This window comes from Callithrix jacchus, chromosome 14 (assembly GCF_049354715.1).
Source record: "Callithrix jacchus isolate 240 chromosome 14, calJac240_pri, whole genome shotgun sequence".
Taxonomy (NCBI): Eukaryota; Metazoa; Chordata; class Mammalia; order Primates; family Cebidae; genus Callithrix; species Callithrix jacchus.
This window is the reverse complement of record NC_133515.1, coordinates 20793711-20821143: the sequence shown is the minus strand read 5'-3', so window position 1 is coordinate 20821143 and position 27433 is coordinate 20793711. Positions and strand designations below refer to the sequence as shown.

General features: G+C 41.2%; 1 protein-coding gene across 1 annotated transcript; it reads left to right on the top strand.

Annotated features, from left to right (window-relative positions):
• Positions 1-2919: 2919 nt before the first annotated feature.
• On the top strand, positions 2920-25719 carry SULT1C4 (sulfotransferase family, cytosolic, 1C, member 4). Its single transcript, XM_035273499.3, has 7 exons — positions 2920-3193; positions 8248-8370; positions 10244-10341; positions 13515-13641; positions 17724-17818; positions 23836-24010; positions 25401-25719. Exons 1-7 carry the CDS (start codon positions 3016-3018, stop codon positions 25511-25513), a joined length of 909 nt encoding a protein of 302 aa, XP_035129390.3. The 5' UTR covers positions 2920-3015; the 3' UTR covers positions 25514-25719.
• Positions 25720-27433: the final 1714 nt, after the last annotated feature.

Genomic DNA, 27433 nt, shown 5'->3' with positions numbered 1-27433 from the left:
AAGCATTGTCCCCCAGTAAATCTCTCACTCTTACTGTATCTCGGTGATAGACCAAGCATCTGCCTATCACTGAAAAGGGAGCATTATTCTCCCTTTGTTAGGGGGCCCATTACATTTATGATTTACTGTTAAATTCAGATGTGTGAATATTAGGTTGAGTCATTTGAAATTGGTGCCAAAAAAGAAAACAAACATTCAAGTATCACACAGAAAGTTCAGAAAGATGAGAATTACTGAAAGAGGATTTTGGAGGTGGGGTGCGTGGAGGAAACCCCCACCCCTGGGGAAGGAGCACAGATTGGCCAAGGCTGTGTCCCTGAGGACACTGTGAAGACGCTGGCTCTGAAGTGATCTGCACACTGACTCTGCTGCTGCTACAGGAAAGTGAGTTATTTCAGGGGTACCACTCACTGGAACAAGAAGGCAGCAAAAAGAGCTAGTCTCTACCCCTTCTCTTGCCTCTCAGTCTCCTTGTAAGCAGAGACTCAAAGAAGAGGCGTCAGCTGGCCCAGTGGAAACACGATGGCAGAGTCCCAGCCCCGCATCTCTAAGAAAACCCATGACATGTGAACTAGGACATGAGGGGCAATAAATTTAAAAACAGGCCAGCCAATATCTGACCTTTTTAAGCTCAAAAATGGCCATTTCAAATAGTTTAAGCTAGTTTGTGTGTTTGTGTGTGTAAATATAAATGTATATATGCAAACATACAAGTATACATATAACTCTGTTAAAAAAAAATCTAAACTTACCTAAAAGAAACACATCAAAAGACTTAACATTGTTGGTGAACACTCCCTGTCGTCCTTCTGTCACGGACTCCGGGTAGCAGGTCTTCTCTGAAGCAGTGATAGTGCCTGAAGCTGAGGCTGAGAAATGACCGAGAGTGGGATGCCACAGTGGCTACTGTGAGCTTGGTGGAATTCTCTCCATCTGACCAGTTGGGGCAATGTTTCTCTAATGGCCTTTACAATGGTTGGTTTGAAATGTGCAGTTAATGCCAATGCCCAGTATGTCAGATGACACATTCTAGAAAGTAAATGAACAGTATGAGCTCTAAAATCCCTCCAGTGTGACTAAGCGAAGCCCCCTTGCTTGGGTTGAGTCAATCTAAATGCTAAAAGAAATCCTGGCAGACGTGGTCCCTAGAAAAGCCTGCCTCTCCAACATGGTTACAGCAGCCCATTGTTCTTCGGCCACTCACTTCAAACTGAGTAGAACTTACAGCTCCAATTCTGCAGACACCTGGCTGAGCCAACAGCTAAGTGACATAAATAAGGGGCTGCCAGTCCTCCCACACTACCAGGGGGCCTGAATCTCAGAATTAGAAGAAGTGCTTAGAGATCATTCAGACAGGTGGTCAGGTAGCTCTTTTGATGTCATTAACTGAAGTGTCATTGTTTATGTATTGAAGAACTGGAAGTTTCTACTAAGGCCAAATATTCCAATGATCTAGCAGTTAAATCATAGTCATGCACCCAAAAGAGTAAGAGAGAGTGCATCTGTCCACACACACAAAAAAGAGTGAAAATGTCATAGAAGCTCTATTCATAATTACCAAAAATTGGTATCACCTCTTATGTCCATCAAAAGAAGAATGGATTTTAAAATTCTGGTATATTCATTCAGTGATATAGGATATGACAATAGAAATAAATGAACTGCTGATACTTGCTGCTGATACTTGATGAATTTCAAAGACATTATGTTGAAAGAACAAAGCCAGACACAAAGAAGTATATAATGTATGATTCCATTAATGTGAGGTTTAAGAATAGACAAAACTATCCCAGCACTTTGGGCGGCCAAGGCGGGTGGATCACGAGGTCAATAGATCGAGACCATCCTGGCCAGCATGGTGAAACCCCGTCTCTACTAAAAATACAAAAAAATTAGCTGGGCATGGTGGTGCGCTCCTGTAGTCCCAGTTACTTGGGAGGCTGAGGCAGAAGAATTGCTTGAACCCGGGAGGCGGAGGTTGCAGTGAGCTGAGGTTGCACCACTGCACTCCAGCCTGGCGCCTGGTGATAGAGTGAGACTGTGTCTCAAAAAAAAAAAAAAAAAAAGAATAGACAAAATTAAACTACAGTGACAAAAGTCAGAACAGCCTCTGCCTTGGGTGTGGGGCACTGACTGGGAAGCATTGACTGGGAAGGAGCAGTAGGGAACTGTCAGAAGCAATGGGAATGTCCTGTATCTTGATATGGATGGTGGTTACATGGCTGCATATAGAAGTATAAATTCATCAAGATATAAACTTACACTTTGTGCATTTGTCTGCATGTAAACTGTGCCTCAATATAAAAAAAACTCGTTGTAATAATAGTCCTCAAATATTGCAGTCTAATCTCTCACAGAAAAGAGACAGACCTGAGAATTAGGTAACTCTCTAACTGAGTATTGGAAGTTGAGATGGAATTCCCAGCTGGACTGCCCAAGCTGGCAACATGTGCACCTAACATGCACACCTAGCATGTGATATGTCAATAGAAGCATGGGTGTGCTTAGGTCTAGGGAATACGTTTCTCCAAAACTCCATGGATTACCAAACCCAGAAGAGAAAATCACTCTTCTTTCTGTAGAGAGAGTAACTCCAGATAAAGAGAAGGAAGAATGAAGGGAATTCCTGGAGACTTGCTCCAGGCATTCCTTCAGTGATTTCTTCTCAATTCCTCATCTCTGTGGGTAACCACAGGACCAGTAAGTGACCTCCTGGAATTGGGCAGGCTCCTGGACTCGTGCCTCGCTGCTGCTCTTCCTCCTGGCAGTACAGAGGTGGAGCCCTACCAGAGTCTCACCAGTAGAAAAAGGTAAGGCCTATTCTGGTACAATGCTGAAGATTTTTTTTCCAGTTCCACCCAGGAGCAATGCAAATTGACTCTCTGAACATATTTACCTGTGATGAATGACCAGAGCTCTGTGACCAAAGCACTGAATACATAAAACCCATGTGAACCTCAACTCTCATTTACTTTTCACTTTCCCCAGCTGGTGCCCAAGACCACGGTGGAAGAAATGGCTCAGGATAAGGTGGAGGAGACAAGTGAGTTACAATGGAGCTTATTATGCCGCGAAGAATTTTCCCAAGTGAATGGAATTATTCTTCAAAAGAAAGTATGCGATTGCTGGGATAAGATCTGGAACTTCCAAGCCAAGCCTGATGACCTGCTCATTGCTTCTTACCCCAAAGCAGGTATGCACACAGGCACGAGAAGAGGGAAAGTTGGAGTGTGTATCAGCACCTTATAGGGTTGTGTAGTAAAGTCAAAGAGCGGAAGAAGGAAGTGTCCTTGTCTGGAAATCAGACAGGATGACAAAGGATCTAAGATTTTTCTATAATACTATAGAAGTTTCTTTAGAGATAGAGTAGTTCATTTATCAAAAATAGGTAACTAGTCAAAGCAGATTCTTCAGGTTAAAAAAAATCCATGTTATTCATTTTTTCCCCTGCATTCAACAATTACCTATTAAGAACCTTCTAAATGCCAGAGACCAGCACCAAGCATAGTGATTGGTAAAACGTTATTATCTTTGCCCTGCAGGGATTTACAGTACAGTCTAGAGAAGAACATTAAACTGTTAAGTCATTTCACAGATATGTGATTACCTGTGATAAGACCTTAGAAAGAAATGTAGATTGTAATGAGAGAACATTGGAGGTCCTCATTTAGATTAGGGAATGTATTGTCAGTTTGCTATGGCTATGAACAAAGTACCACTAACTCAGTGACTTAAACACTAGATATTTATTGTCTCATAGTTTGGGACATCAGAAGTCCAAAATCAAGGTACCAGCAGACTTGGTTTCTTTTGAGGAATGTGAGGTTTGAATGTGAGGAAAGCCGCTGTTCCAGGCCTCTCTCTTTGGCAGGTAGATGGCATCTTCACATTCACGTTGCACTCTCTGTGTGCACATCTACCTCCAAATTCCCCTTTTTATATAGACATCAGTCTTTCTGGGTGAGAGCTATCCTAAGGACATCATTTCTATTTGATCACCTCTATAAAGACTCTATTGCCAAATAAGGTCACATTCTGCAGCACAGTGGGTAGGAACTTCAACATATAAATCGGGGAGCACACAAGTTAGCCCATAATAGGGAGCCTGAAGAGGAAGCATTTGCATATGCAGACAGGAGCAGTAGGGCTTGCTGATAGATGATATGTGGGGGTAAGGGGAAGAAGAGACACGATTTTGGGGTAGAATGATCAAGTGGATGCCAGTGCCAAGCACTGAGTCAGGGAAGTCCAGAGAGGACCAGGTCTGAGAGGGGCCAGGGTATCTATTATTAGGTAGTTGAATGGATTGAAGGGGGTCAAAAATGGACTGGGGAACACAAGATGTATATGTTGCCATTTCCGGATGAGAAAGAAAGTAGGTTGGACTAAGGAGGCGAGAGTGCAAATGGAGAGCGAGAGAAAACTTGAGATGTATTTTGGAGGTAAAATTGCTTGAGATCCGAGAGGAAGGGATAACTCCTGGGTGACTCTCTTCGGCTTTATCAACTGAGTGGCCCCTTGTGCTGAGATGGGAGAGCCTGGGAGAGGGAAAGGCATAGAGCCTGTGCAGGAGGTGGGCAGTTAAACTACAGCTCAGTTTGGGACACATTAAGTATGAGATGACCTTTAGACTGATAAGTTTTGATGTCAGGGGAGATGTCAGAAGTAGATCACAGAGGGAAGCCCACTCTGGCTGGAGATAAAACTGGAAATGCTGTAGATTATAAAATCTCAGCTTAAATGCCCTAAGGCAGAGCCTGAGGCAAGGATTCAAGTGTACGTGATTCATTGAAGTGGTGCTCTTTAGGGAAAAAAAATAAAAATAAAAACACTAAGGATATGTTTAGGATAGGGTAGGGGAAGGGGCCAAGCAAAGATGTGGCATTTAGTAAAGCCTTGCCCTGATGTGGTTAGGCAGGAGGGAAGTGGAAGGATGGAGGCTGTTTCCATTAGAAGCCTCCCTTTAGAGGAGGACACTCCTCCAGCAAAGCAGGGAGCTGAGAGACAAGAGCGGCCAACACCCACAGTGATTGAGAGGTTGGAGGGGGGTGCAAGAGGCTGGTATAGGGGATCTGAGGAAGCCACCAACAGTGTCTACTAAAAATGATGTTTAAATCAATGGGAATAAATGGAATCATATGGGAAGAAAGCATAGAGGAAAAAGAAGGCACAGGACCAAACCCCAAGAAACTTTCTCACTTAAACGTTGGACAGAGAAGAAGCCAGAAGTGGGTTGTGTCCTGGCACCCAGTGGAGTGAATCTTCAAGCCAGAAGGATCTGAACTGAGTGCCTGTTTTGATCAAATTAATAACATGGTTGTCAGATGGGCACTGCACTTGGTGCTTATAAACAGCCCCAGCCACAGCCTGGAATGACTACTGGGGTTTCTTTCCTCAAGCTGTTGCTTTTATCGACACATTCTATTTGAATCTCCTAGAGGCAGGATCATCCCCTGAAAACTTGAACTGCCTTTTTTACAAAGCAAATCAAGTTATCCAGGGTTGCACTCTTAGTAACTTCCCTCTAGGATAACACTTATAAATACGGAACAAGAAATACTATGCTACAAGTGGGAAATAATCATGAAAAGAGAAATTCATTTAAGTGAGAAGTTTATCTTCTTGGGACTCATGAGAACTGAGCATTTTCCGAGGTCAAATCCAGAAAATAAGAAAGAACATTTTTTCTGAGATTAGCGACAGGGCGTGACAGATACTTGAGACATGTGGGAAATGGCTGACCGGATGCTGTGGTGACTAAACATTTATCTGCCAAACTAACTCATCTGATATAGAAAGAGACACTGTTAATATTTAAGCTGGCACAACAGGATCAACCTGTATTGCCCTGAGCAAATTGGAAGGTTACAGTGACCCTATAAAACACAAGCCATCCCAGATGCTAGGTTCCAGGCCCCATCTACTACTTATCTAAGTCATCCTGTCATAATCCAAAATCATGATCCTCACTCCCAAACCAGCCCCTTTTCTTCCCAGGAGTCAGGTTGAGTTCAAGATAATTATGTGAGATGTTTATTAGGGAGTGGGCCTGGGATTACTACACCTCCCCCGACCCCAGAAGTTAAGGAAAGGAAGGAAGCAGGATTAGCCAGAGGGAGAAGTTGAGCTTCACCTCAGTCCCAGCAAAAAGCCTCCTATGGTATGATATGCAGCTGGGATGGCCCTGCAGAGTTGGTCCCATCCCAGTTGGGGAGAGGGGAACAGAGTGTCAGCCAGTCCCTAAATGGAAGATGCCCCAGGAAGGGGCCTGGAGAGGGCTGAACAGCTGGGGACCATCTACCAGCAGCATCCCAAGCAGCTGGTGGAATAAACACTTCCATTCAGAAGGAAAATCCGGCTGTGCATCCAGCACCTTTTACAATCTCCATGAGAAAGCTGCAGAGCACAGCCTTTGTCACAGCTTGCCTGAGCCATACCATGGCTTGCTGAGTTGCCATTCAGGTCAACATATGTGCCTGAAATTGCCACCTTGTAGGTGGAGTCCATGGAAAAGCAGACATCAGCCTGTGCTGGAAACCAGGCCATAGTGGTGACTGAGAAGCATAAGCTAGTGGCACTCAGCTCCCTAGGGCAAGAGGGGAGCAGTTACTGATGAGTACGAGTCATGGTGCAAGGGGCCCTGTCCGCAGGCTGGGTTGGGAGTTAGTGTGGAATGTGAGGCTAGGAGGTCTGGCAGAAACCCTTACATGGTATGGACCAACAAAACAGGAATAGGGTCAGGATACTGAAGGAGCCCAGGTTTCCTGAGATGCGCACAGCATCTACGATACCAAAGCCAAGTACAAAGGTGGAGTCTGCAGGAAGAGGCACCCAGGACTTCCTCTTAGAGGCTACAGAGAAGCAAGATCCAAATTCCATGCTCAGAGTTTACAGGAAAAAGCAGAGCTAACCTATGTGGAGAAGGGCTCTCTGAAACTGCCAAAGCAGCATGGATTGGGAATCAGGACAGCACATCACCAGGAGGCAACAAAGGTTTGAAGATGAAACCAGTGCTGACTCCAGAAGGGCAGAAAGATAAATTGATTTTAGTGCAGCGTAGGAACTGGCCAGGAGCTGAGCAGCTGGTACAAGGGCACAGTCTACAGGTGGAGCCAGAGCCATGGCACTGCACCCAGGAACCTGCATCAGGGTACTAGAGAAAGGAGATGAGGATCACAGAAAACTGGCATGGGGGAGCCACGACGAGAATAGCACCTTATTTCCCAGTGTTTTCCCGAGTACAGTGGTCCCATGTGTTCTAGCTCTGGCCCTCAGGATATACACCAATACCATAAAATGTGACAACACCTACCATTTCCTTAGTTCCTATGACAAGCTGGGTTCTACCTATTTTTTCTTCCAACTTGCAAAACCACATGAGAATCAATAGTGTGCATCAAGTTTATATGATTTTTCCAAAACCACCCAACTCATACATCATATATAGGAGTTGAGTCCATTTGATTCCACAGCCCCACACACATCCAGTCCATGCTTCCCCACAGAAAAACAGGACCAGGTCAGCCAAGGGTCCTAGAAGCCAAATAAGGATGCACTTCCTGAGGACAGACACTGCAGAGGCCAGAATCAGTAAGATCACAGATGAGTCCATGAAGAGAAACAAATTTTACCCTCAAATGCAGCAAAGGTCATTTTTTCATTTATACGGAGTTCACCTTTCTTGTAGAAGTCACTGTTTAATCTTGCTTTGCCTTTGAAAGAGGAATTCATTCAATCTCATTTTTTCAGCTTGTGGATTATTTGAAATTCTTACTTTTTCTTCCTTTTCATATTATGGACATTGTGTCAGTTTCCTGGTTCTAAAAACAAACAAACTAGACTACTTATTAGGAGCCAGAGTTTTTAATGGTAAAGTTAATGTTTAAGAATTTCTGTGATTTTCTTCGAATGGAAATTTTAAAAATAATCCCTGTTGTTAAATATAATAGTTATTTGTATTATTGTTTTATATATTATATATTAATGCATTTATATATTATTTATATATTAATGCATATTCATATTTTTTAAGCACATCATTGGAGCAAAAAATAAAGAAGTCACACTTCTGCTATTAACTTTTGTGGTGACGAAAAGATCATAGCTGGTTTTGGTTTTCATTCAATATCGTAAGCAACGTAAGCGAGGTATTAGCAGGCAGATTAATTTTTTACAGCATGTTTCTAAATTCTAAGTTGCAGAATATCAATAATCAGCTCCTCAGATCTTTATTCTACATTCTTTCAGGAACCACTTGGACACAGGAAATTGTAGATCTGATACAAAATGATGGAGATATTGAGAAGAGCAGGCGTGCTCCCATTCAACTTCGACAACCTTTCCTGGACTGGATAAAAATGACGTACTGGGGTAAGTCTTCCATTTACAAACTCACAGTCCTCATATAAAGATGAACAATTCAGGAGTAGAGAGTCTGAAAGTAGAACATATTCTAGGGGGGAAATACTCCCTTTGATCCCTAATTCTAAGTACTGGGCGAAAAATAACTTTCCTTGTGCAAATCTAGATAGATCCTTTTGCTTAACGTATTTCACTTTAACACTTAACAATAGAGAGGTACAATCTGTGTATTAAACAAAATATTCAACAAGCTACAAGTGCCAATCGTTAGCTACACATTTCTCACCCAACAGAGTCCCTGCTTTCTCATGTGGCACCCCAGTGTCAGGGCCAAAGACGCCTGGCACCAAGGAGCACAGATTCAAATTTGGGATGAACCATGCACTTCCCATGGAAGAATAGTAAGTGTCATAGTCATAGCTAAGACTTTCATCGCACATACCAGGAGCTAGGCATTATTCTAAATACTTTTTGCATATTAACTCACTTATTCTTCCCAACTTGTGAGGTAGCTGCCATGTTATATGTGAAGAAATTAAGAAACAGAGAGATTATGATTGCTCAAGGTCCACAATTAATAGGTAGCAGAGACAAGATTTGGACCCAGGAATTCTGTTTCCTAAGTTCATGTTCTCAACCACTAAGCTATGCAGTGTGCGTGAATGTGTGTGTGTCCCCTATATGGACTCCAGGTATAGGTATCTGAGGGATGGAGTGCAATTAAATAGACCATGTTGGACCAACATGGGCACCTGGTCATCTTTTCTTTTTTTTCTTTTGAGACGGAGTTTCGCTCTTGTTATCCAGGCTGGAGTGCAATGGCGCGATCTCGGCTCACCGCAACCTCTGCCTCCTGGGTTCAGGCAATTCTCCTGCCTCAGCCTCCCGAGTAGCTGGGATTACAGGCACGCACCACCACGCCCAGCTAATTTTTTGTATTTTTAGTAGAGATGGGGTTTCACCATGTTGACCAGGTTGGTCTCGATCTCTCGACCTCGTGATCCACCCGCCTCGGCCTCTCAAAGTGCTGGGATTACAGGCTTGAGCCACCGTGCCCGGCCCCTGGTCATCTTTAGTTAGAATTTTTCTACAGAAATCCATCCTAGCTCCATCTGAACAACTGACTTATGACCTCATCTTTGGGAAATGAATGAACACTAATGGCCTAAGACCAAATCTTGTTTGTTGCCTTCTCTCTCATTCTTCTTTTGGGGGAGAAGGGATAGGGTGGGGGGAACTAGACTAACATGTGCCAGGTTTTCCAAACTGCTTAGTTGGTGTCACACCAGTGTGCTTGAGAAAAAATGGCCAAAATTAGGGTTAAATATAACAAGGAACAGGTTTTGAAAAGTGTTCTACTCCATACTAAATCATCTCGGTTTGACCCTGGAGGCCATCTGTGGACACATCTTTGAGGGTCCTCAAGAGCTTTACAGCAATTTCTTAATTATGATTTCCATGGTAATTAAAAAATATGAAGTAGGCACATTCTGGGTCACCTGGATGATCACCATGTAACATGAATTCTGTCAGTGTGGTCTCATGGTCCTCATTTGCATTGGTGCCAACAATCCCTTGTGGCTGAGTGGAACTGTGGTAATTTCTAAAGGCTAATGGGATGAGAAATGGAGAGGACACTCAATAGTAAAGAATATACCAAATGAAGGCCAATGTAGCAAAGAATCAGAGGTACCAAAGGAAATACAAAGTGCTAAATACTAAAAGAAAATAGGGAGAAATGGTTTCTTATCATCTAGGAATGAAAAAAGCATAACATGGCACAAAACCCAGAAGCCATTAGAAAAAAAACTGATAAGATCAATTGCATAAAAAATTAAAACTTTTTTTTAAATCAGAGAATGAGCCAGGATAATTTTTGCAGGGATTGACCAGGCTAACGTGATGCCTTCCCCAAGGACCCTGAAAACTCATCTTCCTGTACAACTACTGCCTCCATCTTTCTGGGAGGAAAACTGTAAGGTAAGCTTGAAACAGAAAATATTCAGAGACAGATTTCCCTCATGAAAACATAGGGAGCAGTTTATTGTGTCATAACTATTGCCCACTCATCCCCACATTGTATCTGCCAGGATCAGATGATGGAATCTGCAATCATATTATATGTTCTTAATCTCTCATTGATAAGGATGTGTTTAGCATATACCTATATCAAGAAGAGAGAGAGGATCAACATCTACTAGGCTCATTTCTGAGTATCTCATCCCCTTAATAATGCTATAAGGTAGAGGTACCTGAGCACATTGTAGCTCAGAGATGTTGCATAACTTGCCCAATGACAAACACATGGAAGGTGGAAGAGATGGGCTGCAAATCCACCTCTTCATTACCACAGCCCATGCTCTTTCTGCTACTCTACACCACCGACTGTATGCCTCCTATAACTACAGAACTCTTCCGAAGCTTCTAGGCAGTTGGCCTCCAGCCAGCCTTAAGGTAATAAGTATTTAAATGATCAGAAAGTGGCACTGAAGGAATCCTAAAAACTATATGCTCTGCTATCCTCTCACTTTATCTCACTTGTAGGTAAACTGTCTCTTTTAAGCATCTAAAGGTGCCTACAAGCAGCAAGCCCTAGACATTCTGAGACCTGATGAAAGTCAAATTTTTGAAAACATCAAAGTTATTTTCCAATTGTTGCCTACAGGGGTGCAGATGCATTTTCATTTATGTCTGAAATTGGTCACTAAGGAATTTTTTTTAATTCTTTCAGAGCACCCAGATACCATTTATTGCCTTTCAATCTAAAAAAGTGCTCCTCTACGGGGAGAATCTATAAATGGACCTTGGCACTAAGCCAAAGTAGTACCAACCTTCCTTTTCCATGTGGCATCCTGTGCCCTCTGACAGTCTTGTCAAGATTGACACCTTTACTCACTCTGGTTCTCTAGTGACATCCAGAGTGATGTCACTCTACCTTACTGACCCTATGTAGATCTGGAGTCTGGGGGCAGGTGTAGCTAAATGATCGAAAGCAAATGGAAATATGTTATTAGTACAGATAGAGCCAGGCTGGGCTAGGAGTGTCAGTAAAATAAGAACAATATAACAGCAATTTAACAAGTATCAAAAGTATGCTCAAGTACCTCCACCTTATAGCATTATTAACAGGCTGAGAGGCTTGTCAGGACTGAGCCTAGTAGATGTTGGTCCTCTCTTCTCAAAGTAGGTATATACTGGCTTATCATTATCCATGACAGATTAAGAACTGGGTAAGCCATAATGGGAGCAGAAGTGGGAGGCACAAAACTCCTTGACAAGGAGTGTCAACAAGTGTGACAGAGGAGTCAGGGCATGAGGAATAGACATAAATTTTTCAAGTAATAAGAAAGGGAAGGGCATTCCGTGTTACTGAAAGAGCAGAAGCCAAGGACACATGCACACAAATGTTCATTGCAGCATTGTTTACAATAGCAAAGACCTGGAACCAACCCAAATGCCCATCGATGATAGACTGGACTGGGAAAATGTGGCACATATACACCATGGAATATTATGGAGCAATCAAAAATGATAAGTTCGTGTCCTTTGTAGGGACATGGATGAATCTGGAGAACATCATTCTCAGCAAACTGACACAAGAACAGAAAATGAAATACCACATATTCTCACTCATAGGCGGGTGATGAACAATGAGAACACATGGACACAGGGAAGGGAGTTCTAAACACTGGGGTATATTGGGGGGAATAGGGGAGGTACAGCGGGGGGCGGAGCTGGGGAGGGATTGCCTGGGGAGAAATGCCAAATGAGGGTGAAGGGGAAGAAGGCAGCAGAACACACTGCCATGTGTGTACCTATGCAACTATCTTGCATGTTCTGCACATATACCCCAAAACCTAAAATGCAATTAAAAAAAAGAAAATAGGTCCAAGGCCACATGAGTAGTGGGAAGGAGCCAGAGATGCCTTGTTACACAGCCTTGCCTGCTAAGATGTTTGAACTTAACCTATGGGCTACTTGGATCCCACTGAAGATGTGAAGTGAACTAGAAAGTGACATGATCCCATTTACATTGTAGAAAGTTCCCCTGGGGAATGTGGTGGTTGGGAGGGGTGAATAGAACTCGGGCAAGACAGAAAAAGGGTATCTGTGAAGAGATGGTGGCAATAGTTCAGGAAAAGAACTTAAAAGGCTTGGGTTAAGACAGAGGCAGTGAGAAAATGAACTTCAAATGTACACAACAGACAGAATTCACAAGACCTGTCAATGACTGGCTATGGAAGATGTGGAACAAGAAGCATCTCGTATGATTATGTCATTGTAACTGTTGATGGTGGTACCATTAATGGAAAGAGATCATAAAAGAGGAGCAATTCGTTTGTGTGAAGATGAATTGAATTTTGACCCATTGAGTCTAAAACAAATGCAGAACATTCAGGTAGGGATACAGCTATGAGTCTCTAGCACAGGAGACAGATATGTACTAGAAACAAATTTGTGAGTCATAAACATATGAAATTTATAGCAATAGAAGAAAATAGCAAAAAAATAAAATAGAAAAAGTTAAAAAAGCAAAACTAAAAGTAGACCCAGGCAGAGCACTAAAAAAGGCCAACATTTAAATTAAATATTTCAAACTTTTAGTGATCATAAACCCCACGGAGAATCTACAGAAAGTTGTGACTCCACTCCCGACAAAGTGCACATCTATACAGAATTCTGCACACACTTTTAGAGAGAAGCACAGGCCTCTTGATAGTCATCATTTTAAGACTCCCTGCTTTAAGAGCTGAACGGCAGAGCAGGACACACTAAAGAAGGACAACAAGAAACATTATAGGACAGCCACAAAATCAGCACTACCACAGAAGGAGGGAAGGCAAGTGTGACCAGGAGAAAGTGAGCAAAGGGAATCAGAGGGCAAGATCACATACAGCCTGAACACCAGGTTGAGAACATTGAACTTAATCATAAGGGCAATGTAGAGAAATTGACAAGTTTTACACAGGGGAGCAGCCTAATCTGATTTTCATTTTTCCAAGATCATTCTGGCTGCTGGATGATGAGTGGAAGAGAAAAAGATGCATTCATGGCCTTTAGTACATGGTTACCAGAACACATATTCTGTGCACACTGAATGGCCAATTTCTAACTTCTTCTATCATTTATATTGTTTCCTCTCACCACTTTAGATAATCTATGTGGCAAGAAATCCCAAGGACAACCTGGTGTCCTACTACCATTTTCAAAGGATGAACAAATCACTCCCTGACCCAGGAAGCTGGGATGAGTACTTTGAAACAGTCCTGACAGGCAACGGTGAGCCAAGTGCATGAAACCAGCCTTCACCTATGTCTGCTTTCCCCATCAAATTCTCCTTCTTGAGAAAAAAAAAATTCACTGCAGAAGGGGCTCAACTTGTCTTGGAGAGTAGGACTCAGGGCAACATCCTGAGAGATGTGGCATAGCCCTGGCTGTCATCTGTGGTCAGTAAATTTGCTTCCATTTGTAATGCAGCCTCTGAATGAGGTCAAACCAGCATTGTAGACAAGCCAGCTATATGAGAAGGTCCTAAATCTAAGCCTATGTTAGATGTTTTACATGCATTAACTTGTTTTATCTTTGGAGTAACCCTATAAGCTTGGGAACAATATTCATCATTCGTAGGTGATGAAACTTAGGTTCAGTGAGTTTGAGTAACTTGCCTTTGATTACCCTGCTAGCAAGAGGATGGGCCAGAATTTGAACATAGGCAGGTTTACTTAAGCTCCAGCCCTGTGTGCTTGGCAGCTGAAGTCTTCCCAACTGCCTGCACATTCAACTGGAAAGAAAGAGAAGGTTTAGTGTGCATGCAAGTTTTCCAACCACGACCATCATTTGAATTGGTGGTGCAGTGGTGGCCCCTGACACTGTAGGATCATAAACTATCATGTGCAAAAATGTATGGTCTTTCAATCATGCTTCCAGAGTCAAAACTGAGTCTTCACAAGTTTCTTGACTTTTTCTAAGTGTCAAATGCTGTATATCTTTTAATGCATCAACTGTTCTCCTGAAGAAGTCTAAAGAGTACTAAAAGGTGGTAAGATTATTAAAGCTGGAAAATAAGTTCAAGGAAATTCATTACACTATTTCCTCTACTCTTGTATATATTTGAATACTTTCATAATAAACAGATTTCTCAAAAATTAAAAAATGGTAATTTAAGCAAGTTCAGAAGGTTACACTTATGGGGAAGTACATTATAAATATAATATCAAATTGGTTTACACCGTTAAGTTGAATTGGCAGCTTTGCATGATTAAAACCTTTAACATTTACACCAGAGCACTTGATTATTCAACTTAAAAATTTATAGCTGAAACACTTTTGCTAATTATTTATATAGTCTTATGGAGAAACTGTCTTGTCTCCTATATTTAAGTTTTTCCCTCTAAAATAATTCTAAAATAAATGTAATAAAGTAGTCCTTTCCATTAGTAACAAACCACCAGTAGAGCATGAAAATATGATACCTTTGATTGCCATTTGACTTTCAAAATCTTAAATGACAAAAATTGTTATCACAATCTTCTCCTTATGAGACACACTTTAAAATGATTCATTATACCCCAAGGTATACTATATTTTCACTGGTATATATATATTATCACTGGTAGAATGTCTCTAGTTGATTTCATTGTAGATGTTCTAATAATGATGTCAGAATGCCTTTGGACAAAGAGCGATCTATAAGAAAGTGACCTCATTGACAAGTTAAGACATTGGGCATGTGCAGGGCTTGGACTGGGCCGCTGTAGATGGGTATTCCTAAATCAGAGAGCTGAGAGGATAGTTTCAACTCCTTGTCCTGCATCAGGCAAGTTGCACACCAGAGAAGAAAAGCATTGAAGTCAAACAAAGCTTTAGGGCTACTCCTCTACACATACATACACCCCACAGGAACTTCTGAAGAAGCACCTTCAGGCCCAATAGCATGGAACATGGGTACAAGGAATCAAGAATAAGAAAACAATAGCAGCTCCCCCTATTTACGAGGGTCTTAGTACCAGTGCTGGCATTTCACCCAGCTAAAGTAGTGCTGTCTGTCCAAGTGCAGGTAGATTGGCCCTATATCTAGGTCACTACCCATACAGCTTGCCCTGACCTAAGCAGGTTCCTGCAGCACAGGTTCTCAGTGGTTAAACTGGCACCGTCACCCTATGACTTCACTTCACACCAGGAGAGAGAAAGGGGTTGATAGATGCTCCCTCATGACTGGAAGCCATCACTGAGAGTGGGGCTGACGTGCTCTTAGACATCCTAGTATCAAAGAGATTTTCAGACACGTCCTACCTAGTATTTACCCTGGGTAAATAAAACATAGGAAAGGCAAATTTTGTCAGAAGGGATAATATAATAGAAGAAAGGAGAAAATATTACTGAATTTTTAAGTTAAATTTTTAAATGACTTCAGTTGAGTAGCTACTATGTGCCAGACACTCACTATTATACTGTGTCCTAAGCACTACCAGACTAATGCTTTTATATGACATAGCATTGGCCCATGCTATTATTTCTCCCACCTTAAAATAAAAAAACTTTTAAAAACCGCTCTGTTGACCCTACCTCCCCAACCCCAGTTACCTCCCCATCTTTCCCTCCATTTACTGCAAACACGCTGTGGCACTGGCTTACACTATTATCCTCAGTTTCTCTCTCCACACCATCAAAACTGTCCTGCCAGGGTCACCATGACTTCCACATCACTAAACCCAATGATCAATCCTCTGTCCTCATCTCATTTAATTCATCAACTTCATCTAATGCAATTGGTCACTCTCTTCCTCGAAATGATTTCCGTATTGGCTCCCAGGACCCCACCCTCCCCTGAAATTCCTCCTACATCTCTGTTCCTCCCCAGTCTCCTTTGCTGGTTTGTCTATCTCACAAATGTCTACGGTTGACTCCTTTCTCTTTTCTACCTGAAGTCATTCTTTGCTCACTATCACTCACCTTGTGGTTTCAGATGTCACCCATCTGCTGATGACTCCAAGATTTGTACTAGTCCTGGCCTTGGCCCCAGGCTGCAGGCGCATAGACCCAGCTGCCTCACCAACGTCTCCACCTGGATGTTTAAAGGAAAAACATCATGCGTCCAAATCTTAACTCATCCCTTTCCTCCAAAACCTGCTTTTCCTTCAGCCTCTCCTTGTTAATGGTGACTTGTCCCTTAAATTATTCAGGCCTAAAATCTTGATCTTATCTTGAGCACCTTTGTTTCTCATATACCCCATCCAGCCCAACAGAAAATCTGCCAACCCCATCTTCAAAATCCATCCAGAATCTCAGCAATCCTCATATTTCCAGAAGTGTAATTTGATTATACACTCCCAGAAGTGCGAGGACTGGTCAGATTCTGGACGTAGTTTGGGCCAAACTATCATCAGATTTCACCTGGAAGAACAAAACAGCCTCTGCCCCAACTTTTGCCCTTGCCAACCTACACTCTGCTCTCAACAGAGAAACAGGAGATATTCAGCTAAAAGGGAAAACAGAACATGCAACTCTTCTGCCAGAAGCCCACCACTGGCATCCCATCTCACTCAGAGTAAAGTCAGAGAACTTAGGGCATCGCACAGGCCCTCAGGGCCGGGCCTCACACTTCTTGCATCTCTCTCCACTTCCCTGGCCTCACTCATTCTGTCCTGGTCCCTGAGGCATACCCAGCACCTCCCACACTCCTCTGGCTCTAACCTCCCCCAGCAGGGCTCCTCCTTCCCCTTTTTCCAGGGTTGTGCTCAATGTTTCCTTCTTAGACATCCCTTCTTCTGACCAGCCAACCTAACTTTCAGCCTTCTATGTACGCTTAACGTTTTCCCTCTCCTTCCCTGGTTTATTTGTTCTGCTAAGCACTCACTATGATCTAGCATCCTGCATATTCCACATCTCTCTTATTTGTCTTCCCCATAAAATGTACTTCCAAGAGCAGGGCTTTCCACCTTTCTTGTGTGCACTGCTCTATCTTCAATACCTAGGACAGTGCTGAGCACACAGTAAATGTTGCAGAATACATTTATACAAACATTACTTTATAAGATAGTTATCTACTACTAACCTTCTTTGAAAGGATTGTTTTTAAAAAACACAGGCTCAGAGAGGTTAGTAACTTGCCCAGGGTCATGCAGCTTTTAAGGGTTAAAGCTAACATTGAAACCCAGCAGATTCTGAAAACTAACAGAGTGATCTTGCCAGCTTCTAAAAGGAAGAAAAGTTGTGCTGAAACAGAGACAAGAGGTATGATAAGTAAGTTCTCCTGGTCACATATTCCATTTGTATCTTATGAAAACAGCTTGTTTTTTTTCCTCTGGGTTTTTATACTCTCAGCTTCTCACGGCCCAAATATGTGTGTGTCTTCCTTTCAGTGGTATGGGGGTCCTGGTTTGACCACGTGAAAGGCTGGTGGAAGAAGAAAGACAGTCACCCTATTCTTTACATTTTCTATGAAGATATAATGAAAGTAAGAATTGTGTTTGAATTTTAATTCCACAGTATTTTTTCTCAGAGTTACAGCTCCATGACAGAAGAGAAGCAAAGTCATACTTGAAAGTTTATCTATGCAAAATATTTTGCATGTCAACTTCAACTTTAACCACCTTGCCATGTGGCATACAGAACTCCACAGAAAGTACCTTACTTACAGTTCTCTGCAGGAGGCAACCTGCTTCTTCCTGAAGTCCGCCTGCACTCTGGGATTGATTCCTACACTTCATCCAAAAGCATGGAAGATGTGTTCTGTTTGAGCCAGTTTTTTTCCTCTCTAGGTCTCTAGATTCCTCCTTCCAAAATCTCTACCTCCCTCCATAACTTGCTCTGACTTCTGAGGAAAAGAAAAGAATTAAGAACTCTAACAGGAAAGAACTAGTAAGAAAGAATATAGCTGATTTGATTTGTCTGCTTTCTTAAAATATTAAAGTTTTGACATTTTTGTAGGCAAAGAATTTATGGCCGAGACAACTCAGAAGCAAATGCAACAAAAACAAAGATATCTACAAGAGTTTTTCAAATGTTATCTTCTAGAAGTTTTATGGTTTCAGGTCTTAGATTTAAGTCTTTGATCCATCTGGAGTTAATTTTTGTATAAGGTTAGAGATGAGAATCCAGTTTTATTCTACATGTGGCTTGCCAATTATCCCAGCACCATTTGTTGAATTGGACGACCTTTCCTCACTTTATGTTTTTGTTTGCCTTGCCAAAGATCAGTCTGCTGTAAGTATTTGACTTTATTTCTGGGTTCTCTATTCTGTTCCATGCTGTTTTGGTAACTATAGCTTTGTAATATAATTTGAAGTTGGGTAATGTGATGCCTCCAGATTTGTTCTTTTTGCTTAGTCTTGCTTTGCTATGCAGGCTCTTATATGTGTGTGTGTGTGTGTGTGTGTGTGTGTGTGTGTGTATACACACACACACATACATATATATATACACATAGATATATGAATTTTACAATTATTTTTTCTAATTCTGTAAAAAATAATAACAGCTGGGTGCAGAGGCTCACACCTGTAATCCCAACACTTTTGGAGGCCAAGGTGGGTGGATCACCTCAGGTCAGGAATTTGAGACCAACCTGGCCAACATGGTGAAACCCTGTCTCTACTAAAAATAGAAAATTAGCTGGACATGGTGGCACATGCTTGTAATCCCAGCTACTAGGGAGGCTGAGGCAGGAGAACCACTTGAACCTGGGAGGCGGAGGTTGCAGTGAGCCAAGATCACACCATTGCACTCCACCCTGGACTTGTTAGAGTAAGACTCTATCTCAAAAAAAAAAAAAAAAAGAAGAAGAAGAGGGTATTTTGATGGGCATTGCATTGAATGTATAGATCGCTTTGGGCAGTATGGTCATTTTCACAATATTGATTCTACCCATCCATGAGCATGGGATGTACTTCCATTTGTTTGTATCATCTATGATTTCTTTCAGCGGTGTTTTGTAGTTTTTCTTGTAGAGATATGTCACCTCTTTGATTAGGTATATTCCTAAGTATTTTACTTTTTTTCAGCTATTGTAAAGGGGATTGAGTTCTTGATTTGATTCTCAGCTTGGTCACTGTTAGTGTATAGCAGTGCTACTAATTTGCATACATTGATATTGTATCCTGAAACTTTACTGAATTCATTTATCAGATCTGGGAGCTTTTTGGATGAGTTTTAGAGTTTTCTAAGTATACAATTGTTACTGGAAAACAGTTTGACCTCCTCTTTGTCAATTTAAATGTCCTTTATTTCTTTCTCTCATCTGGCTAGGACTTCCAGTACTATGTTGAATAGAAGTGGTGAAAGTGGGCGTCCTTGCCTTGTTCCAGTTCTTGGGGAAATCCACTTCAACCTGGGAGGTGGAAATCCCCAAAAACTGGAACAAGACAAGGATGCCCACTTTCACCACTTCTAGTATAATGTTTCCCCCGTTCAGTAAAATGTTGGCTGAATGGGGGAAACATTATACTAGAAGTGGGGAAAACTTCTAGTATAATGTTGGCTGCATGGGGAAACATAATAGACGTGGGGAAAACTATACTTCTAGTATGTTTCCCCCATTCAGTATAATGTTGGCTTAGGCTTGTCTTGGATGGCTTTTATTACCTTAATGTATGTCCCTTATTTGCTGATTTTTTTGAGGGTTTTGATCATAAAAGGATCCTGGATTTTGTCAAAGATTTTTTTCTGCATCTATTGAGATGCTCATTTGATATTTGTTTTTACTTCTGTTTATATGGTGTATCACATTTATTGATTTGCTTGTGCTAAACCAACTCTGCATCCCTGATATGAAACCCACTTGATCATGGTGTAATATCTTTTAAATATGCTGTTGGATTCAGTTAGCTAGAATTTTTTTTGAGGATTTTGGCATCTATGTTCACCAGGGATATTCGTGTGTAGTTTTTTTGTTACATCCTTTCCTGATTTTGGTATTAGGGTAATACTGGCTTCATAGAATGATTTAGGGAGGACTCCCTCTTTCTCTATCTTTTTGAAGAGTTTCAATAGGAATGCTACCAATTCTTCTTTGAATGATAGATTCACATGTGAAGTCATCTGGTCCTGGACTTTTTTTGTTGGCAATTTGTTTTGCTCAGAGTTTCTATTTCTTCCTGGCTTAATGTAGGAGAGTTGTATTTTTCTAGGAATTTATCCATCTCTTCTTTTCTAGTTTGTGCTCTTAAAGGTGTTCATAGTAGTCTTAAATGATCTTTTGTCTTTCTGTGATATTGGTTGTAATATCTCCCATTCTGTTTCTAATTGAGCTTATTTGGATCTTTTCTCTTCTTGGTTAATCTCACTAGTGGTCTAACAGTTTTGTTTATCTTTTCAAAGTACTAACTTTTTGTTTCATTTATCTTTTTTGTTTTAATTTCATTTAGTTCTGCTCTAATCTTGGTTATTTGTTTTCCTCTTCTGAGTTTGGATTTGGTTTGTTCTTGTCTCTCTAGTTCCTTGAGGTGTGAGTTTAGATTGTCTATTTGCACTCTTTTGGACTTTTTGATGTAGGCATTTAATACTATGAACTTTCATCTTAGCACTGCTTTTGCTGTGTCCCACAGGTTTTGGTTGGTTGTGTCATTACTATCATTTAGTTCCAATAATTTTTTTAATTTTCATCTTGATTTCATTGTTGACCCAAGGATCATTCAGAAACAAATTATTTAATTTCCATGTTATTTGTATAGTTTTAAGGATTCCTTTTGGAGTTAATTTCCAGTTTTATTCCACTATGATCTGAGAGAGTACTTGATATGATTTCAATTTTCTTAAATTTATTGAGACTTGTTTTGTGGCCTATTATATGGTTTCTCTTGGAGAATGTTCCACGTGTTGATGAAAAGAGTTTATATTCTTCAGTTGTTGGGTAGAATGTGCTGCAGATATCTGTTAAGTCCATTTGTTCTAGGGTATAATTTAAGTCCATTGTCTCTTTGTTGATTTTCTGCCTTGATGACCTGTCTAGTGCTGTCAGGGGAGTACTGAAGTCTCCCACTACTATTGTAGTGTCACCTATCTCATTTCTTAGGTCTAGTAGTGATTGTCTTATAAATTTGGGAGCTCCATTGTTAGGGGCATAATTAGGTTTGTGGTATTTTTCTATTTGACTAGTCCTTATAATATACTGTCTCTTTTGTCTTTTTTAACTGTTGTTGCTTTAAAGTCTGTTTTGTCCAACATAAGAATAGCTATTCCTGCTCACTTTTGGTTTCCATTTGCATGGAATATCTTTTTCCACTCCCTTACCTTAAGTTTCTGTGAGTTCTTATGTGTTAGATGAGTCTCTTAAAGACAGAAGATACTTGCTTGGTGGATTTTTACCCATTCCACCATTCTGTATCTTTTAAGTGGAGCTTGTAGGCCATTTACATTCAATGTTAGCACTGAGATGTAAGGTACTGCTCTCTTCATCATGCAAGTTTTTGCCTGAATACTTTGTGCTTTTCTCACCGTGTTATTTTTTTTATAGGTCCTGTGAGATTTATGCCTTAAGGAGGTTCTATTTTGGTGTATTTTAAGGTTTCTTTCAAGATTTATAACTCCTTTTTGCATGTCTTGCAGTGTTGGCTTGGTAGTAGTGAATTCCCTGAGCATTTGTTGGTCTGAAAAAGACTCTATCTCTCCTTCACTTTGTAGCTTGGTTTTTCTGGATAAAAAATTCTTGGCTGATAATTTTTTTTTAAGGAGTCTAAAGGTAGGACTCCAATCCTTTCTAACTTGTAAGGTTTCTGGTGAGAAATCTGCATTAATCTAATAGGTTTTCCTATATAGGTTATCTGATGCTATTGACTCACAGCTCTTAAGATTTTTTCCTTTGTCTTGACTTCAGATAATCTGATGACTATATACCTGAGTGATAATCTTTTTTATGATGAATTTCCTGGGTGTTCTTTGAGCTTCCTGTATTTAGATATCTAGATCTCTAGCAAGACCAAGGAAATTTTTCTCAATTATTTCCTTAAATAACTTTCACAAACTTTTAGATTTCTCTTCTTCCTCAGGAACCAATTATTCTTATGTTTGGTTGTTTAACATAATCCAAAGTTTTCTTGGAGGCTTTGTTCATCTTTTGGTTCCTTTTTCTTTGTCTTTGTTGGATTGGGTTAATTCAAAAGCCTTGTCTTCAAGTTCTGAATTTCTTTTTCTATTGTTGAACTTTTCCAGTGTATTTGCATTTCTTTAAGTCTGTCTTTCATTTCCAGAAGTTGTGATTATCTTTTCTCTATGATATCTATTTCTCTGGAGACTTTTTCATTCATATCCTGTACTTTTTAAAATTTTCTTTAAATTTAAGGTTTTCACCTTTCTCTGGTATCTCCTTCAGTAGCTTAATAAACCTTCTGAATTCTTTTTCTGGCAATTCATAGATTTCTTCTTGGTTTGGATCCATTGTAGGAGAGCTAGTGTGATCTTCTGAGGGTGTTATAGAATCTTGTTTTGTCATATTACTAGAATTACTTTTCTGGTTCCTTCTCATTTGGGTAGACTGTTTCAGTGGAAAGATCTGGAACCCAAGGACTGCTGTTCAGATTCTTTTGTCCCACAGGGTGACCCCTTGCTGTGGTGCTCTCCTCCCTTTCCTTTAGGAATAGGGCTTTCTACGAGCCAGACTGCAGTGATTGTTATTGCCCTTCTGGGTCTAGCCACCCAGCAGAGCTACCAGGCTATGGGCTGGTACTGGGGAGTATCTGCAGAGAGTTCTGTGATGTGATTCGTCTTCAGGTCTCTCAGCCATGGATAACAGCACTTATTCTGGTGGAGGTGGCAGGGGAGTAAAGTAGACTCTGTGGGAGTCCTTGTTTGTAGTTTTGTTTAGTGCACTCGTTTTCTTGAATGCTAGTTATGCTACCAATGAAGCTGTCACACGGACAGACTCAAGACATCTGGTTAGGCAGGCAGGCAGTGGAATTAGCTGTTGTTTTTTCTCCTTCTTTGGAGCAGAGTTGTTCTGTTATGAGTTGCTGGGATGACTTGAGTTGCTTGCCCTCCAGCCAGGAGGTAGCCCTTTCAAGAGAGCACCAGCTGCAGTAGTAAATAAGGAATATAATCTTACCTTACATTTGCCAGAATGAGTACTTGGGTTTCTCAGGTGATAGAGCTCCCAAGAGTTTACGCCTTTTGTCCTCAGAGTTTTTCAGCTGTCTCGTGGTGTTTTTCCCAAATAGCTGCTTATCTGCTAACAATGAAAGTGAGTAAAATACTAAGCTTCCCAGATGAAACTCTTCTCAGCATGTCCGCTTAACATCAGCTACAGCACAGGAACAAACATGCTTATTTTCACATAACTGCCCTTTAAGATTGCCATATTTGTTGAATTGACATTTACAAATCTGCATGTTAATAAGCAAAGCATTTCAAAATTACTTTTAAACATAATCTGACATTGTTTAAAATATTTTAACCATTATTCCCATAGTTCTTTAAGGTTTGACTGTTGTAATATTTTTTCCTTTGTTAGAAAGCTCTCTTTTCTTTTACTCTCCCCAACAGGATCCAAAATGTGAAATTAGAAAGATAATGGAATTCCTTGGGAAGAACCTAAAAGAAGAGGTTCTGGACAAAATTGTCTATAATACTTCATTTGATATAATGAAAAAGAACCCCACGACCAACTACTTAAATGAAATTACAATGAATCATAATCTCTCTCCATTCTTAAGAAAAGGTGATGTATACTTGCTTTGTCTTTCCTCTGACAATAGAAAAAACAATGTCGATTTATCAATGTCTTCTCACCTTCAAGCTAGTCAATACCACTGTTTACAGTGTTTCCTGAAGTGAGTTTTTAAAAGCTTTATTCTGAGAGCATGTGCTTCACCATCAGAGAAGTGCAGGACGCTACACACCATGCCCTGCATCCTTTGAAGCATATTATAGTTTCTGCAAGGAAACTTGTTTAACTCTGCATAACTCAGACCTTGAAAAATGTATGTGACCAAAAACACTTGCTCCAGTAAAGCCTATTAATCTCCACGAAGCAAGTGTTCCTCCCAATACATTCTGGGAGACAGTGGCAAAGGTCATTGGCCTTAGGAGTCAGAGGGTGGCACCTTGGCTGTCACTCAGTGTGTGTCATCTCACAGAAAATGGCCAAGGTAACACCAAAGTCATCATTATCAGAACCCAGCCAGACCAGGACTCAGCCTCCAGTCCAGTATGCCTCCTCCAGTATCCAATGGCTGGCTCCTTAAGTGAAGACAAATTTTGTTTCATTGTCTTTATTTTAGTAACTTTTAAAGAAGTTATCTAGTACCTCTTTAAAAAAAAATCTAAGGCTTACTGAAGAAGTCTCCTCTCTAATTTAATCAATTAGCCTAGTTTTCTTTCAAACCAGCTGGGAAGAGATATGATGATATTACTCCTAGACAAGCAAATTTACGTGGCACACATGAAAGTTATGTTATACAGCTCAAAGTGCCTAAATAGCTATCAATACTGTGGAGCAAACAGAAAGTGTCTGATCATTTTTGGCTATTAAAGCTAAAAAAAAAATTCAAATGCTCTATTGCATAAGTATAAAACAAAGATAACCAACCCTAGCCTTCCTTCATATTCTGTTACTTTAATTATATGTTTACAGCAATGAGAATTTAGATTGGAAAGGAGAATTCTCAGTTTTGTTAATTCCCTGAAATAGAGGCACAGACAGAAGGAAGGAGTACATGACACTCTGAGAATGCAGTCATTCGGTGACCTCTGAAGAGTGGGTAACAAATTAGGTCTCACTAACCTGAATAGAATGTTAGATGTACTGAGGTTTGGGAAACTGCTGGTACAGCAGAAAAGTGCAGAGAAGTAGGGAACCTGTGATCTAGAGGTCAGGCCTTCCCCAGCAAGTTCTGTGTTTCAGTATAAAACTTGCTATTTACAAATACGTCACCTGTGAAATGAAGTAATCATAACTGTGGCTTCTTTTCTCACTTCGATGTCAGCAGGACAATGTGTTAATATCTATATAAGCAATCTAAGTATTGAGAGGAATGAGATTATCTAAATCCAAAATGGTCAAAGTTTATGAAAATATCATTGAATGTGTTCTGTATTACTCTTTGCAGGAGTCATGGGAGATTGGAAAAATCAGTTCACTGAAGCTCAGAACAAGCAATTTAATGAATACTATGAGAAAAATATGGCTGACACTTCACTGTCATTTTGCATGGAACCCTAAAAAACACAGTGAGAGGATAAAACCTATTCTCTCACCAGCCTCTGTGAAGTGAAAGGGAAATCTGATTCCAAATACCACTAATGATTTGTCTGACTCAGTGAAAGCGCTTTTAAACACCTTGAATTTCTGACCTGCTTTTTGGATTACCCACAATCAAACTTGTTATAAAATTATTTTCCTTACCATTTTTCTTCCTTCTCCACAGATTTTCAGGGTTTATGTGAATCGCAATATCTCAACATGTAATATATAAAACATATTTAATCATTTCTGTTCCTCCTTCTATATGTTATTATAATTTTATTTGAATTACAACATCGATTTCATTTCTTGTAAAAGTTCTATGCAATATAATCTTACTTAGCAAAAATGCCAGCCCCATTCATTTGAAAACAGACATATTTTGAGCACCTTATTCATTCTAGGCAATGGACACCACCAAAAGATGATAAGAATAAGATCCCTACCCCTAAGAAAGGTACAGCCTAATAAGAGATCACAGCAAGATCACAGCCCAGGTATTACCAGGTAAGCACTACACTAGACTGTTGGTGCAGAGGGATCAAAGAGGAGAATCAACAAAGTTATATGGTGTGGAGCCCCAGGAAAACAGTGGAAATTAAGGTATGAGGCCTTGGATGCTTCTCATCAGCCCATGCTCTGGCCTCAAAGCACACATCCCATATTTAGCACAGTCAACATTCATGTCTCCTCATCCCCAAGAGTTCAAGTTTGCCCTCCTTAATAGTTTACTTTTAAAAACCTTAACGACACCTATTTCAGAGGTCTCCCGAGACCCAGAAATCCTTCAAGGCCGAATGAAGTAAGTCTCCAGTGACAAAGCCCAAAGGCAGCAAGAAGCAGAGTGTATTTAGTAAGAAGGGAATATACCTCTAGCATCACCTCACCCTCTGTGTCAGAGGCGTACAAACCAGGGCAACTCTATCTCCAATAGGGGCTGGGTAAAATGAGGCTGAGAACTGCTGAGGCATTCTAAGTCACAAGATGATATAGGAGGTCGGCACAAGATATAGGTCATAAAGACCTTGCTGATAAAACAGGTTGTAGTAAAGAAGCCAGCTGAAACCCACCAAAATCAAGATGGCCACAAGAGGGACCTCTGGTCATCCTCACTGCTACGATTTCACCAGTGCCATGACAGTTTACAAATGCCATGGCAACATCAGGAAGTTACCATTTCCAGACTGATATTTGTTGCCCACAGAACGGGGAAATTCCCAAGTATAAAGGAGACGCGGGATGCCAGGTAGTACCTCTGCCTGGCGAAGCCAGCAGCCAGGGTGGCGGCAGCCGGCCCTACCCAGCGCTTCCCACAGGGCACGCTTGTCCGGGTGCCCTGTTGAACCAGCAACCTGAGACTTGAGAGGGCTGGACTTGAGACTCAACGAGACTTGGACAGTGGGCCAGCCCAGGGGATTGCAGGGACAGAGCGTCTGGGGTAGCCAAGTGGGACGAACAAAACCGCAATCTCAAACGATCCCTGTGCAGACGGTCCCAGTCGCTCTGTGGGGGAAGGGCATCCACCATTACCGAGGCAACCCACCCCAACTGAGATACACGCCCACTGCTGACGCAGCCAGCCTTTGCTGAGGCAACCCGTCCCTACTGAGATACACGCCCACTGCTGACGCAGCCTGCCATTGCCGAGGCAACCCGCTACAACAGAGAGACTCCGCCGCAGGGTGTGGCGGAGACCACAGCAGAACAGCAGAGCCTGCAGCAATAGGGCGAACCTCACAACAGCAGGGCTTAGCCTCGGCAGGCAAACAGTGGCTAGTCTGCCTCCTAGCTGGGCAGGACACCTCAACGGACATCCAAATATAAAGCCCGAACCCCCCAACACAGAGCATTTGAGAAAAAAAGGGTTTTTTTAATGAGCTCTGTTGCAGCAGAATCAAA